This window comes from Schistosoma mansoni (genome assembly GCF_000237925.1).
Source record: "Schistosoma mansoni, WGS project CABG00000000 data, chromosome 1 unplaced supercontig 0210, strain Puerto Rico, whole genome shotgun sequence".
NCBI lineage: Eukaryota > Metazoa > Platyhelminthes > Trematoda > Strigeidida > Schistosomatidae > Schistosoma > Schistosoma mansoni.
Window position 1 is genome coordinate 76214 of NW_017385995.1, and position 15364 is coordinate 91577.

At 37.7% G+C, this 15364-nt stretch overlaps 1 protein-coding gene across 2 annotated transcripts in view; it reads left to right on the top strand.

Annotated features, from left to right (window-relative positions):
• Positions 1 to 3978: 3978 nt before the first annotated feature.
• Smp_168850.1 (metastasis-associated protein 1 (mta1),putative) overlaps positions 3979 to 15364 on the top strand; it is a gene marked incomplete at both ends in the record, with an annotated part of 35870 nt that continues 24484 nt past the window's right edge. The window contains 2 exons of one of the 2 annotated variants that reach the window (XM_018792853.1): positions 3979 to 4155; positions 15285 to 15352. In XM_018792853.1, coding sequence (XP_018644364.1) covers positions 4125 to 4155; positions 15285 to 15352 — 99 coding nt within the window. Of the gene's footprint in view, positions 4156 to 14528; positions 14533 to 15284; positions 15353 to 15364 lie in introns of those variants that run through there. The other variant, XM_018792855.1, reaches the window with a different exon arrangement.

Here is a 15364-nt window from a genome sequence, read left to right on the forward strand (position 1 = left end):
TAGGTTCACCTTTTCTGTTGTTCTTTTATCTTTCAAACTCTCCCATACACTCTACTCATCACACTTCATCTGCCCGTAACTTGCCTCCAAACTAGACTGAAGTCTATGACAGGCTGAAATAAAACAGCAACCTATACCAATTAACATATGAAATTATTTTTAAGTCTGTCAGAGTACAAGTCGGTCACAAATGATATTTTTACAAACTACCTTCGATTTCTGATCATATGTGTATTCATGTTTTCAGTTAAAGTTATTAACGAATTTCGCAATCATCGTACTGTTGTATAGGACATCAAATACCATGTCATTCAAATAAGTCCTATGGAATTAATTGGTCAAAAGTGTAATGAGGGATCTTAATTGAATTATTTTTGAGTACGTAGGTAATTAAATGTGACTTCTAAACATATTGATTTGAATTGGATACAATGTAGAATTGTACAAAATTTTACGTGATCATACAGATGCATTAAAACGACTAACGGTACAAGTTTAATTTAAGCGTTTATTACTTTGTTCTTAAAACTCATTCTAGTACTATAAAGATAATTTTTAACAAAGAATTGATATTTACTGGAACGTTACTGAAACGTGGGGAATTCCACAAATATTTCATTGTTATTTACAACTGTGGAGACGGGTCTCAGTGAACTCAAGGAAACTGTAAGAAGCTCAGAAAGAGCCGAAGACATTCCATGTAATCATCTTCTGGAAGAACATTCCAGAATTTTGACGAGTAGCTTTCCGACTGGACAAATGCCAAAAGCCACTGCATGAGGATTGGATGACTGTAATGATGATTTCGTTTTTACTATAAACTATAAATACCTGGGAGCTTTGTACCATATTTGACACTGTTTGGGATAAGATTCCTCCCTACTCGTCTTCCGTCTTCTAACTTGCGACTTGGAGGGTTCTAGCGTTCGATTGCTCAAATTGTACGGGGTATAGCAAAAATCCAAGTCCTAGGTAAAACAATTAAATGATAATGTCCGTTCACCACCTTATATAAAAATAAATTAGCTCTTAAAATAAGTAAGATATTATACCGCAACTAGTTCAAGTTCATTTTCCAAATTAAGTGCAACGGGACAATTACCAGATGTCAATCAAGGTGGCTGCTTTAATCACAACTTAGTTGACCATAATAATAGCAACATCTCAATAAAAATGTGTAAGCATATCTGGAAATAAATCATCGAAAAACACAAGAATATTATTGAACCCAGAATTTACGGAATGAAATAAAATGATACATTACTTATTTACATATTTACATTATTACTGATTGTTAATTTAAAGCAAATTTTATTATCAATTTTGCACTAGTCGTTTAGATCTACCGATTAATGTTTAGAGCTGCAACTGATCAGTCTCTTAATGACATATGTGCATGCTTGACAGATTTTATTCAACTAATCCATAAACAAATATATGAAATGTATATAAATAGTGTTACGATTAAATGAATATATCTGTAGATATACTGAAGAGATGAAAATATTTGTTTCACTTACCTAAATATCTATTGTTAGCCGGTATAATGAAACTTCAGTGGTATCAGAATAAGGGATGTATTAATCTTTTGTGGCTGTTGACTGCTAATCAATTTTTTACAAGGAAACAGAAACGTGATGTTAGGTGTTATCCCCAGAAATAATACAAATGGAAGAATCTTAGTCTCAAAAATCTTTCAGATCGACGAAAAAATATTCCTTTCACTGATTAAATTTTCTTGTATCATTTAGAGATATTACGATCTAAACCAAATATTAGTTTAAATGGGTATGAACTTATTTATTCATATATTTAGGTTCGATTGCTTCGAAAATTAGACATAATCCACAGGATAAATCAAAATTAAATCATTTTTAACATCTTATAGACATATTATTCCATTAATCAAAGAAATACCTACTACTTATTAAATGGATTGATTTTCAAGCTTTGCCTTTATTTCAAAGCAGCATTTATTTTATGAACGAACGTTGTGTAATCAATCTTTTCAAACCTAAATTGTCGTTACCTGGTGATGGTATTTATATCGCTGAGAATTGAAAAATAAGATTGAAATAGTTGTAGAAAGTTTAAATTATTATTTGAAACTTTTTAACATAGTTTTAGAAAATTCTTTAAGTATTTTATTGTTGTATTATTCATAGTAGATTTGCAGTATAAACGATCCCTTGATAACGGTACTTTAAAAAAACTCAGCAATAAAATTCAGCTACTCATGAGTAGTTAAACTAAAAGAGATAATGATTGTTGCTTGACGTTATTGATTCAAGATTATGGTATCCATAGAAGTACTAATCTCTAGATTATTAATCTGATCTTTGTTTACTCATTACTTACATCCAAATAAAATATGCGATAACTCTATGTTCTCTGAAACAAAACAAACAAAAAGACATTAGTTTATAATTCCCATTTAAACATTAAAATTAAAACACGAACTTTAATAAAACATTTTCATATATATATACGATTGTACAGCTTGATAATAAATTCGTTGAAAAGAGATCCCTTCGCTGAACTTCGTGTTTTAAAAAGACATTAATTAGGAATAATATATTTGTAAAGTCTCAGCGGATGAATTTGTAGTAAATCCAAAGTTTCGCCTGGCAATCTAGTCCAAGCTTTTTCAAACAAAAAGTTAGATAGTTAATATCAGTAACTTAGTCAAGGCAATGTACCACTCGTTACTATTGATATTCATGTGAAAAGTGTTAAATTTAGGAATGAATTAAGTTTTCATGTTTTCGATTAATTAAAATAGTTTTATGAATAGATTCATTATCCCTCTAGTCTGTACTTGAAATTGTAGACATAGTGTGACGTAAACATTAGATCTTTAATATCAAACGGAATTAGCGATGTCAAATACTGAGTTGCTCAGTATTAAATATAAAATGTTTTCTAAACCTCTCTGGTCGTTGGTATTTTTCCGACTACTGATAAAGGAAACTGCTAATATACTGTTCAGAATACTGGTTTATTGTATAGACATGAATAGAATAATTGACCCGTCTACACTATGTTGTTTTCGTCGCAAAATTAGTAGTATATTAAGTGAGTGGTGAGTAGTCTGTGAAACTGTATACTCTGAATCTATCGAAAGGCAAACATTACTTTCGTTTATCTCGTACTGGGAACAAGAAAACCGAATAATCTTATTAATCGATGCATTAATGAGGTTAAACGAAAACAATATTAGGAGCATTGTAACAAGTAATATCTTTGGTCCAAAATATTCATTGGGATTTATAATTTAACATGAAAAGATACTAAAGACAATGAACTACCCCATGTAATATTCTTCAGAGCTTCAACTAACTGTATAATATGAGTGTGAGGTATGAATGAGCGGTATAAGATTGATGAACAAGGTCGCTTATGCCTACGAGAACGGATCCTACATCGTCCACCACCTTAAAAAGTTTAGCAACAAAAATTAATCAGTGCGACAATGATAGAAATCAAGTTATTTTTCTTAATCGGCCTCTATACACACACTTTTCCAATAAATAAGTCATAATAGTTTTTGTTTTGAATAAAATCTCATTAACGTCTTAAAAATTTTAAAAGAGAACATGATAATCAGGCAGATCAGAATTTTTACTTCAAAACGATATCCATTTTGATACCCTTACAAAAATGTACCATACCTTAATATTTTGGACCTTAAAATATCATTGAGGTTACTAGGCTTGCATCTAAAACAACAATCATCCATCTGAATAGAATTTCCTCAGAAAAAACCAAAGTTTCAGATGATGTTAAGTTTAGAACGGGTTGCTACTTCATAAGACGACGCTTGACTGAGAATTGGGCACAATTAACGTACCTAAATCCAAAAACAAACGTACACACCGACCCCTCTAAAAAGCTCAATAGACTTAGTGACATACGTGCATATACGTACGCACGACACACATACATCCGCACACGCACGTGCATACGCACAGCTCTCACACAGACGCGGATTAGGGATCAACTGTTCGTTCGCGCACTGGATTATCAACTTCTGAATCTGGCATCCCTCTGAATTCCAGGGTTTATTCGAATCCTTCGTGGAGTACTTGTAAATAGCTGTCGTTTACACAACTGACGGAATCCCAATGGCATCCAATAATATGTACAGAGTCGGGGGTAAGTCCAGTTGATATGTACGATCATTATTCAAGATGGCCGACTACTATAAAGATTTTGGGAGTTTAGATAACTTTCTGACTAAGTTTACAGTTCTTGAGCAACGACTTGGAACGCACATTGTGTTGTCATTGTACACAAATCCATGTGTTTAAACCAACGAATCAGGTTGTATGGCGTCTTGTCTTTACCACGGCTAAATACTTCTATATGAGCCTCCATAATATATTCCTTCATTGAACCCATAAAGCTGGAACATTTCTCCGCTGACTACGCTTTTTCACTTCTACTGACGTATTTTAAGCAGCTTACACCTAGAATATTGTATTTGAAGGCTTTTTCAGCCATCTCAGCAGCTGTATATTGTGGAGGCTCATGTAGCGAAATAGTGTGCAGTACATCACTGATTACACGAAATACTCATAAAAAATAACACATCTAGTCTGTCCTGATGAAATAGCTTGACAGTTTCTATGATGTAATCTCAAAACTATCGAAGAAAGCCTCGTGTTCTATTGAAGCAACACTTAGTAATATAACAGACGAAGGAAAGTAAATTAATGTATTATATAATGCTAAGTACTTTCGTACCCGTTTTTCTGGCTTTTAGACTTCTATATGCCTTAGATCTCTTCAGTAAAGTGTGTTTTTTCTCAAAAAAGCTAACTGACCAGATTGACTTATCTGTTTGATATCACATAAAGATCGCTGAAAAAATGAAAGGCAAGCTGGCTTAACACTTTACACTTTCAAATTTCTCCCTTATTTCCGGACAATCCTCCTATAGCCAACAGAAATTGCACAGTTAGCTCCTGATATCGTTCATTTTGAAGTACGTTTATAGAAATTGGATTTACATTGGTGGTTGGTGGACAAGAGACCAGTTACTAGTGTTAATCCTATCTATGTAGTGAATCGATCAAATTTCCAAGCACATTTATCCTTAATAGTTCGTTACTCGATTTAAAGCCTGTGCCCTATGGATACGGTTCGTTCTTGCCTTCTGAACTCACTTGCTTTGTCCTCTTAGTCGTTCTTAGATGGTTGAAGGATAAGGACGAAACCTACCAAGTTTGAAGTCATTTATTAATATTCTTTGCATAATAAGTAAGTAACGGACAGTGGGGTAATTTGAAGATACTCAACTTTCGGAACCATCCATTGTACAGTTGCTCAGGCATCTCAATGATTTTACTTGTAACGGTCCTCTTAACCTCTTTATGAGGAGATTTAGATCGCCACACCTTTTCATTTTAGATCTCACCAATGTTATTTGAAGAGTAGTACACATGTATTGGTTTCTTGGAATTTCTAATTTACATACTGTAGTAGGATCTATTGACTGTAACCAAATGACTTAATTGTCAAGCCCAGCCAGTCAGTCACAACGTAGAACTTCGTACGTACGTACAAAACGGGACGAACTGCTGCGCAGTAAACCCGTCCTTTGCTTGCTAGACAGATATCTCGCCTGCGCCATAAATGACGCAAGTCGGTGAAAGCTAGTCGAGCCTTCTGTATCCGTGCTGAGACTTCGTCAAACACCAGACCACAAAGGCTGATGAAACTCCCAAGATAAGTGAAGCGGTTAATACGCTCAACTACTTCACTCCCTATCATTAGTTCAGGTGTCGATGCAACCCAATCCTGAAGTAACATTTTGCACTTCGAGGGAGAGAATCGCATCCCGAACATGCCTGTATTGTTGCTTATAGTGGTCAGAAGACTACATTTTGTCAGCGTCTTCACCAAATAGAACTATGTCGTCGGTGTATTCTAAGTCAACAAGTGAGTCTCCCGGTAAAAGTTCAACTCCTGGAGATTTAGATGACGAAAGTGTTATCTCTAAAAGCATGTCAACGACAAAGTTAAACAAGAATGGAGAGATTGGAAAGCCCTGAGGACCATCACTTGAGGTAATCAATTCTGATGACAGTTCCCATAAGCTCAAACTCAATCAGTTGTGTTCTAGTAGAGAGCCTTTATAAGATTAATGTACTTCTTTGGTACTCCTTTCAGTGACAAACACTGCCATAGAACCTCACGATCAACGGAGTCAAATGCCGCCTTAAGGTCGAGAAATACTAAGATTGTGGGGTGTCTGAATGTGTATCTATGTTTTAGGACCTAACGTAGAGTGAATATCTAGTCTATACAACCACGTCCAGATTGGAAACCAGCTTGGTTTTCTCTAGTCTGCTCTTCACGAGCTTTGGTTGGGCGTCGAAGTACTACTGAAGCTAATATTTAAGACACTATATTAATCAAACTGATCCCTCTGTGATTGTCACAGGAGGACTTTTGTCCTTTCTTATAGACTGGCACAATCAGTGGTTGGGACCAATCAGATGGAATTACGTCCAGTTCTCAGATTCTACCTAAGACCTCAGTCAATCTCGTTGCTAGTACTGGACCACCATCCTTAAAAATCTCAGGAGTAAACCTGTGAGGGCCTGCTGCTCTCCCTCGCTTCAGATTTCCTACAGCTTTTTCAACTTCGTAAAGAGTTGGAGGATTTACATCAATTTGCCATTCAGGACGACTGGGGATCGTGGGTAACTAAAGTGTGGCTGAAGGCCAGTTGAACTGATCCCTAAAGTGTTCTGCCCGTCGATCCAATCTCCTGGATTGAGAATGAATGATATGCCCATCTTTATCTGAGATAGTTTCACTGATACTTGGGTTCCTAATACCGGTTTCTTTAACAAGTCTGAATAGCTGTCTGCTGTTACCTATTGCCGCTGCCTTTTCCATCTCTCTTGCTTTCACTAACCACCACTGTTCGTGGTCATTGCATAGTCTTTCTGTTAGCCCGCGCTTAAGCTGATTCCGCTCTTTGTTGTGGTCAGAGCCAGATGTGATGAGTTTTCGAGCATCTATCAGTGCGGTAGATGCTGCTGAGATCCAGTGTTTCTCCCTAACCTTATGGTTTGCCGTACTAGCAAATATCACTACTGTTTCCACAGCTTTTCGGATATCATTCCACACTGCCTCGGGGTGGGCACAACTTACATGGTTGCCTAACTGTTTTTCTAGTTGTTCCTGAAATATATTCTTAGCTTGCCTATCATTAAGTAGAACCCTTAGAGGCTTCCCTGCAGTGTCTTTCCTACGTCCAGTAAGATGCAAACAGATACGTGCTCGCACTAGAGCATGATTTGAATCTAAACATGTGCTCCAGAATGAGCGACAGTCTTCTATCGAGTCCCTCCATCGGTGGCTGTTAGCGTTGTGATCTAGTTGGGTCCAACGTTGGGACGAATTCGGGGGTCGTCATGTCAAAAGATATTTTTCCTTATGCTTAAAGTTAGTATTTGCAAGAAATAGGCGGTTATCTGAGCATAGCTGCAACAGACGGTCGCCATTATCTGTTCTTTGAGCCACCATACTATAAGATCCACCCAGGTATCTTTCGCTTAGTTTACCTACTTGAGCATTAAAGTCACCAGCCACTATTACTACATCAGAGTGCCTAGTTTTCCGGAGAACGTCGGAAAGCTTTCTGTAAAACTCATCTTTTACATCATCTGAGCTGCAGTCAGTGGGAGAGTAGGCAGAGATGACGAAGAGACAACGACGAGTGGCCCTATCTTTCCGAGTCCTTACTGTTCCGTTTAGTTGGACAGAGCACAGATGACTGTCCAGTCTAAAAGAGCTAGTTCTGCCCTAGGACTCAATGCTATACCTACGCCAGCGAGGCCACAGGAAGCAGCATCAGGACTTCTAGATACACGAAGTGTGAATCGAGTTGGTTCTTTATTATGACATGGTGAGATCAAGTGAATGACGCTACTCGGATCTTGTATGCGCGTTTCGGAGACGCAGCACACATCGATGGTGCGAGATTCTAAAGTCCTAGCTAAGGAGGCCTGTTGTCTTATTTGGCACAATGTTCGGACGTTAAAAGTTCCTACATGTGGTTTCAGAAGACCAGGAATAACGTTCCGTGTACTCGAATCGTTTGCCCTAGCGGTGCGAGGTGATAAAAGGACGTGAGAAGGGTTAGTCGTGGAGATAAGAAAGTTATTAGGAGGTATAGGAAGGATTTGAATGTGACCAACTTGGTCTCGTGTCAAGCTACATCTTACTGTAGTCCTTAAGATATAGATGAGATCTAAGGGCTGAGGTGTTTCGACAGTTTCATAAGTTTGTGTGCTATATTTCTGATGTTCATGCGGATACGGTTATCTACCTTCATTGGCACTAATTATGTCACACATTGGTTAATCAAGATACTGAGATCAGCTTTAAGGGCTCGTTTATCTTCATTCTCTCCTGCATGTCGTCATTTTTACTTCTTCAGTACAAAGCGAGAACTCGCTGTGTACTGGCTCCCAATATGAGGCTTTATAACTGGTTCTTATTCTGTACCCGACTAACAAAGAAATCCGTGATCCATTTGAGCAGATTCTTGGCTATTTCAAATGTATCTAGTTTTGGTTGAAGCTCGGGGCACAGGACCTTATTTCAAGGCATTTTCAAAATCATCATAAATTACACTTATGGATTTCGCGTTTTCTAGAGACCTTGTCCAGTTCTCTTACTATGAATATGTATAAAAGAACACTGTAATTCATCACATGTGAGATAAAACAAATTCACCTTTCAGTAATGTAGGTGACTTCTTGATACATTTTATTCCCGTAATTTTTACAGATCCCTAGATTGTTTGATTTCAACATATACATTGTGGGTCTCGAAATGCTCATGTGACTTATTGCTGCTACATATTTATTTTAGACCAACTGAATTTTGAGTTTTTCCGTATGCCTCTTAGATGGCACTGTCAGTTGTTGATAATTTTATACAATGCTTTAGTGAGTCTAGGTATAGTTATCTTTAGATTTTGTGTTTGGAAACCTCAGAGTAGGAAAATGGTTGATAAGCTGGTTTGTGTTGACCTTTGCAGTAAACATCTGTTTAAGGGTTTAATTCCTTCTGGAGGGCATTCATCGATGGTGTTTTTTATTTTATTTTATTTAAACACATAAATATTAGTACAAAAAGCACCAGATAAATATGCGCCTCACAAATCTCATTTGATTTGTGTAAGGGCTGAGATACTGCCCAGGTGCCCAGATTGAAGCAGGTGGTTTTCTTATGGAGTCACTCCCCGAGCCTTTGACCTAAAGGTCTGATCCACAAGGCAGTGGAGCATCGTGAGGAGATGCAGTCCCATGGTAGCCGGTGACCAACAATAGGTTCATACGCCATTCGTTCCATCAAGATCGTGGAGCCCATGTGCACCATTGATTTGGAATCAGGGTTTTCCAACTCCCCTAGGTGGACCCTCTATGTCCACCAACCCGGTTAAAGCGCCGGACATTGGCTTTTCGTCCTCCCACTTTCGTAAACAACACCCCCGCCACGAGAAGGCAGTGAGGATTTATACTCTTATACACTAAGTGCTCTCACCAACGCGTTTTAGATCCGATCTACAGCCAGACTAACATCATAAAGGTGCCAAAGATGGCCCAGATTGGTATAAGCCTCTTTGGCTTTCAATATACGTGACTTGATCTAATTACTCTAATTACTACCACCAGCAATTATGCAACTACCCAGATACACGAACTTCTCGACTACTTCTGTCTGCTCACTACCCAGGATGAGTGCAGAATCCGATTCTTGCTAGTCCTGTAGAAGTACTTTGCACTTAGAAGGTCCATAGCACATGCCATACCTACGGACACTGACTAACAACTGATTAAATACTGATTGCATGGCTTAGTATCATCGCATAGTAACATAATATCATTCGCATAACTGAGGTTAAAATGTCTTTCTTGATGCAGCAGATCTACACTACCATTACTTACATTCATCAGAGCTGTTTTCAGAACGTTATCGATAGCAAAGTTGGAGAGGGATGATGAGATCAAGCAACCTTGTCTAACACCGTTGCGTAAATGGTACAGTAGAGAGAGGTTGTTGTGTATCCCTCTTGTCTGAGGTGTTTATATATAGGGCTTTCAAGATGTTAATAAACTTCTCAAGCACACTCTTCTTCAATAGACAATCCCAGAGAACAGTCCTGTCCAATGAATCGAAGGCTACCCTAATGTCAAGAAACACTACGATTGTTGTCTTGTAACAAGTGTGACGGTGTCCTAATATTTGGCGGAGGGTGAAGATATGACTAATGCATCCTTGACCCGAACAAAAACCAGCTTGCTCCTCGCGAGTCAGTCTCTCTCGGGTTTTAAACAATTTACGAAGTATGACAGAAGCCAATAGTTTGGACGCAATCAGAAGTAGATTTATCCCCCGATAATTGTTACAGGAACGACGTGAACCCTTTTTAAAGATAGGGACAACTATTGACTCATTCCATGACGTTGGAACACTCTCTAGCTCCTAAACCTTTGTAAACAACACAGTCAATTCCTTAGCCAGAAAGTCACCACCATCTTTAAAAAGAGCCGGAGGTAAGTCATCTGGGCCCGGTGATTTGTAGCGTTTCAAGAGTTGGATTTCTGTCTTATCAGGTGGATCAGTCGTCACGGCCCATGGAGGATAGGACAGTCTAAACGATGTTGCCGGGGCAGCAGACCAGTTGAACTTCTCAAAAAACTGACCATCGTACAAGATGGAGGTAGATGTTAGTGATTGGCATCTCGTTATCTTCACAGATTGTTTCACTCACACCATACTTGTTGCTTACAGTGACTTGGATAAGTTGAAAGAGCTTCTGGCAGTTCCCAGATGCACCTGCCGCCTCCAACTCGTTAGAACGCTCCGACCATTATCCTTCTCAATCCTCACCGAAGCTTTGCCCAATTTCACTACGTAACAGTCTTCGTTTGTGGTAAAACTGTCTGACACCCAGAGTAGACCGACGGGTTTCAGTGAGTTGTAAGAAACCTGAAAAAACCTAGTACTTATAAGCGGAACGTTTCGTGAAGCCGCGAGCGACTTTACTCTCCGTTCTCATGGCGTTTTGTAACTGCAACCAATGCTCATCTATACTTATCGGTGGGCTGGTAGCTAGATAGGAGTGGCAGTCTCGTACATAACCACACTAGCGGTAGCTGATGGCAATGTGATCAATCTGAGTCTAGGTTTTAGATGCAGAAGAAGGACACCAGGTGGCACATCGGCGATGACTGTGCTGGCAATTAGTGCTATCCAGAAACAGGTTGTAGTCTGCGCGCAGTTGCAGTAGGTACTCAACGTCATCTGACCTGCTACCAACAAGTCCCCATCGGCCACCCAAACGACTCTCTTCTGTGCCTAAACGCCCGACATGAGTATTCAAGTCTCCAGCTAGTACTACAATGTCTGTCGAACGCGCTTTCTGTAGAAGAACTGTTAACTGGTGGTAAAACTTATCCTTGATCACATCCGGGCTGCAGTCTGTCAGAGCGTAGGCGGAGATGACGAGAAGACATCGTTTCTCACACCGATTTCTTAGCACTATTATGGAGCTTTCTAATCTAATAGCACATAATTGACTGTTAATGGGGATCCAATCGATCAGTGCTGCCTTAGCTCTAGCGCTTAGTGCAACACCAACGTCAGTAAAACCAGACGAACATGCCACAGAGTACCCGGATAAACGGACATGAAACGAGCTTTCCAAAGCGACAGATGGAGGGAATTTGTAATACTTCAGTACAGTCTCGAATACACGTCTCGGACAGAAAACAGACATCGATGTCGAAACTTTCTAAAGACATAACCAACCCTATCTGTTGTTGGATCTGCATCTGTGTGCGAACGTTGAAGGAGTCCAGTTTGAATGGATATGTGGTCTCAGAAAGACTGGTTCATTATTCGTAGTCGGTGGTACCATTCAACTTTCGACCAATCAGTGACTTGAGATTGTTTAGATGAGACAGGGTCTCCACCATAGGCAAGCTGCTGTATAAGCTGAAAAATAAAATACACAAAATCAGAATAAAGGGGAGTACACAAGTGACTTAGTATAAAAGATATAAAAACGAACGTTATCAAATGATCATGAATATGATTCGTCTGAATGAGCGTTGAAGCAAGAGTAATTTTTCCAGTAGTAATTATCATTTGATTTGTATGTGGGCTGGGATATTTTCGTGTACCCGAACCGAAGCAGGTGGTTTTCTTATGGAGTCACTCCCCGAGCCTTTGATCGAGAGGTCTAATCCACAAGGCAGTGGAGCGACGTTACGAGATGCAGTCCCATAGTAGCTGGTAACCAACAATAGGTCCATACACCATTTGTTCCCTCAGGATCCTGATCCTGGAGTCACAGTGCACCATTGGTTTGAAATCGGAATTTCCCAACTCCCCTAGATGGGTCTTCCGTAGCTACCAACACGGTTAAGGCACCGGATACTCGCTTTTCGTCTTCTCAATCTGGTATACAACACCTTCGCGAGAAGGTAGTGAGTAGGACTTCCCTGGTGGTGTCTGTATACGTGTGGCCATGTAAAAGTATTTCGGGGAGAGTGGACTCTCCCCGCCCTCTACCGTATCAGGGTATTTGGTGGCATTATCTCATTGTCCTATGAATAGGAATGAATTCTAAATATTCCCATACTCTGAATTAAGCTACTCAAAAGACCTCAATTAGTATCATTTCTTTCGCATGACTAAATTGTTCTCTGTACTCTAAATCATATGGATTGTCTTCAAGTAGGATATTAATTCCTTAAGAAATTGGGAATACACAAATTTTCCTGTCACTGAATCTATAAATAACATATTACAAGTATCTGTATTCTGTTATTCATGCTCACACCTAAGGTTTCTAAAGACGAGTCTGTGTAATTATATTCTACCAAATTATGGGATACGTATCTTTACTTCATTATGACATTCAAAATCTAGTCAGACGCCTAGCTAAATGCTCATTATTTTCTCTGATGATATCTTTTCCCCCTAGACCAGTCGTCTTATTTTTAAGATGATTATAACAGTATTTTACGTTGGGTTTCTATTTTACATCCATAATTGTGTAATAAGAGTAAGATCGATTATCCCACATTTGTATACTTTTATATTAGCATCTCCGAATAGTCAGTCGAACGATATATATTCTTACGCAGTTGTAAGCACTTATTGATTGTGAATGCCAATAAGCAAGACAATCGGGATTTATGGCTTTATCAATGTTGCATCGAACAATCTAGCATTAAAATTCACTTATTGATATCAAAATGTGTGAAGACCAGTCGTAACAAACAAATAGCCTGGCATAGATTTGTGTTAAATCACGTCATACCACGTCTGCACGACTAGTTAGAAATAACAAGTGACACAAATAAAATCATAGTACTAGTGGTATCAATTATTGTAAAAACTGTGCGTAATTGTCGTACTTGATAAGCGTTGACTTAAAACCTGGGTATAATTTTGATTATCATTAGAAAAAATATTTTGATACGGATGGATGTATGTTTCTCCAACGAGGTTATCACCAATAATAACGACAAGCAGCACAAACACTGACTGAAAGGATTTCTGAAATTTCTGGCGTTATTGTTTGCTTATCATTTTAATACGCATATTTTTCTATATTTACAAGGAAATAATTTCAAATCATAGCCTGTTCTTATCTTTTAGTCAACCACCTTCAGAGATATTCCAACTTGGTTTTCTATTTATATCATTACATATATTCACAATTTCTCATATTATTTTCACTCTTGACTGATACAAAAGCGAACTAACTAATCAATTAATTTCGACACTCGACCTTGCAAATAAATTCCTCCATCTTTTTATTGGAAAAAATCAATTTGTTCGTAGAACTTTCACATATGTATTGATTCTACCTGCTATCATATTTATATATAATTGTCAATATGGTCGTGCACTTAAATCAATATACAATCTAGTGTTCAGTTTGTAAAGTATACAAGAATCCATTGGTAGCTTATATTGAGTAGATTTCGTATATTTTGGCATGAGATTCCTACTCCTATTTTCAAACGTTTCTATTCAGAAAAGACCAAAAGTTTTTCTGTATAATATCTACACGATGTAGTCGGGTGTGGATTTATGTTGTTGAAAAAAGGAAGGGGGGTTGTTTATTTCCACTTTTTATCAGAATAACAACAGTCTATATAAGTCACGCTATTTTTTAATTATTAGTTTGCAGCATTACATGTTTCCGGATTCTATCTTATGTTTCTCTTATCAAGATAGATTTAAAGAATGTTCTAAAGCTTTCAATTGTATTTTAGCAATATCTTATATGACTAAGCATCAGTAAAAAATATCATGTGTTATGGAGTATGTTACCGGGGTTGTTCTAAAAACTGGTAGCGCGTTTCTTAGGTTTAGTTGTTAATGTTTGATGTGGGTATTTTCCTTATGCCACTATCGACAAACTAGCCACTAAGTTGATATGTTACAACTAGGTCTTAACTCTTCACTTTGTTTCGTCCATGGGTGTGTGCTACTCTAACAATAACTACGCAAAGAAATTATCATACATTGCGATATGGATTGAGTAATTCCATTTCGTAGTATTTTGTTTAAGCATTTCTGTCCAAAAAACTGCTGTTTTATTCTTTTCATTTAATAGTAAACTTAGACTATTAGAGCTATACATTATATAACATAGACACTTGGCTCTCAGAAATTGGGCTACCTTATTTCACATATTTCGATTTGGACACCCGAATGAATATCATCAGCCTTCATTCATTGAATGTGTTCCACTATAAAACTTACAAAATCGGTTATGTCTGCCTAAGAGTTCGAAAAAGAAATCATCATATAGTGGTTGGAGATAGGGTGTGGGTGGAAGATTTGGTCTAGTGTTGAGTTAATAAAATTTAGTCAAAATTATAATCTTGGCCTCTTAACGACCTAAATTTGTCAATGACTATTACAGTGAACTGATAAGGTATATATGAGTTAACTTCAGTGAATAATAATTCAAAACTTGTAGTATAATAAGTCTAAGCACTTATTTTCTTTGTGGTTACCTAACTTTGTCTGGATAGCTAGATATTATTACTATCAGCACTCATACAATCTATTTCACTCGATTAACATGTGATAGATGGCATCAACATGTTAATTATTCGCTGTATCAGATTACTCAAGAAAGCTTAGATAATAAATAAAATTAACTTTGGCGTTATAATTAATATATTTTCTTTCTCTGATCATTGAAAATTACTTTTTTATTGTAGATTTCGTTTATTTTGAATCATCAGCCACTGCTCCATATCAAATCCGTCGAATAGATGAACTTAATAAAGTAAGTACAGTG